Source organism: Nomascus leucogenys, chromosome 5 (genome assembly GCF_006542625.1).
Source record: "Nomascus leucogenys isolate Asia chromosome 5, Asia_NLE_v1, whole genome shotgun sequence".
Taxonomy (NCBI): domain Eukaryota; kingdom Metazoa; phylum Chordata; class Mammalia; order Primates; family Hylobatidae; genus Nomascus; species Nomascus leucogenys.
In genome coordinates this window covers 124,579,962-124,581,527 of record NC_044385.1, presented here as the reverse complement: position 1 = coordinate 124,581,527, position 1,566 = coordinate 124,579,962, and the positions used below count along the sequence as shown (strand labels likewise).

Sequence of the window (1,566 nt, the reverse complement as noted above, 5' to 3'; positions counted from 1 at the left end):
TTTCGCCATGTTGGCCAGGCTAGTCTCGAGCTTCTGACCTCAGGTGATCCGCCCGCCTCAGCCTCCCAAAGTGCTGGGATTACAGGTATGAGCCACCGCGCCTGGCTAATGTATTATTTTTTAATGCGCTGTTGGATTCTGTTTGCTATGGTTATATTCATAAGTGAAATTTATCTATAGTTTTCTTTTTTTCTATGGTCTGGAATTAAGAGCTTTGAGATTATCTGATCTTTAAAGTAGATGGAGTCCGAGTGGAGCGAGCGAGCCGAGTGGTCGTGCAGTCGCGTCTCGAAACCGGTAGCGCTTTCAGCATGGCTGACCAACTGACTGGAGAGCAGATTGTAGAATTCAAATAAGCTTATTTACTATTTGACAAAGATGGTGATGGAACCATAACAACAAAGGAACTGAGAACAGAAATGAGGTCTCTTAGGCAGCATCCCACAGAAGCGGAGTTACAGGACATGACTTACGAAGTAGATGCTGATAGTAATGGCAGAGTTGGCTTCCCTGAATCTGTGACAATGAGAGCAAGAAAAATGAAAGATGCAGGCAGTGAAGAAGAAATGAGAGAAGCATTCCGTGTGTTTGATAAGGATGGCAATGGTTATACTAGTGCCCCAGAACTTCGCCATGCGATGAGAAACCTTGGAGAGAAGTTAACAGATGAAGAGGTTGATGAAATGATCAGGGAAGCAGATATTGATGGTGACAGTCAAGTAAACTATGAGGAGTTTGCACAGGCTGGGCATGGTGGCTCACGCCTGTAATCCCAGCATTTTGGGATGCCAAGGCGGGCAGATCATTTGAGGTCAGGAGTTCGAGACCAGTCTGGCCAACATGGTGAAACCCCATCTCTACTAAAAATACACACATTAGCCGGGCATGGTGGCACGTGCCTGTGGTCCCAGCTACTTGGGAGGCTGAGGCAGGAGTATTGCTTGAACCCAGGAGGTGGAGGTTGCAGTGAGCCTAGATTGTGCCACTGCACTCCAGCCTGGGTGACAGAGTGATACTCTGTCTCAAATAATAATAATAATAATATAATAATAATGCATTATGTGGCTGAATTTTGAGACCAGTTGTGTCTTATTCCACCAATTAACAATCATGATTACTAAATAAAAACATGTTTATTTTTAAAACTTGTGTAAAATATACACAGAAAAGTGCACAAATAATAATAGTAAAATTGGTAAATTTTCACAAACTGAACACACCCATGTAATGGGACTCGTATCAAGAGACCAAGTGTTATCAGAAGCTCTCTCATGCCTCCTTTTGCTCTTATGCCCCTTAGGGTATCTCTTATCTTAATTCCTAACACTATAGATCAGTTTTGCTTATTTTTGAACTTTATATAAATGGACTCACACAGTATACATTATTCTGTGTCTAGATTCTTTAACTTGACTTTATGCTTGTATGCTTGTGAGATACATCCACAGTATTGTATGTAGTTACAGGTTGTTCATTTGTGTTTTTTTGTTTTTGTTGTTGTTGTTTTGAGATAGTGTCTTGCTCTGTTGCCGAGGCTGGAGTACAGTGGTGTGATCATGGCTCACT

At 42.0% G+C, this 1,566-nt stretch overlaps 1 protein-coding gene across 1 annotated transcript; it reads left to right on the top strand.

The window, feature by feature from the left end:
- The first annotated feature begins 218 nt into the window (after positions 1-218).
- Positions 219-770, top strand: LOC100586234 (calmodulin-like). The gene has a single exon (XM_030812464.1). It carries the CDS (start codon positions 420-422, stop codon positions 768-770), a length of 351 nt encoding a protein of 116 aa, XP_030668324.1. The 5' UTR covers positions 219-419.
- Positions 771-1,566: the final 796 nt, after the last annotated feature.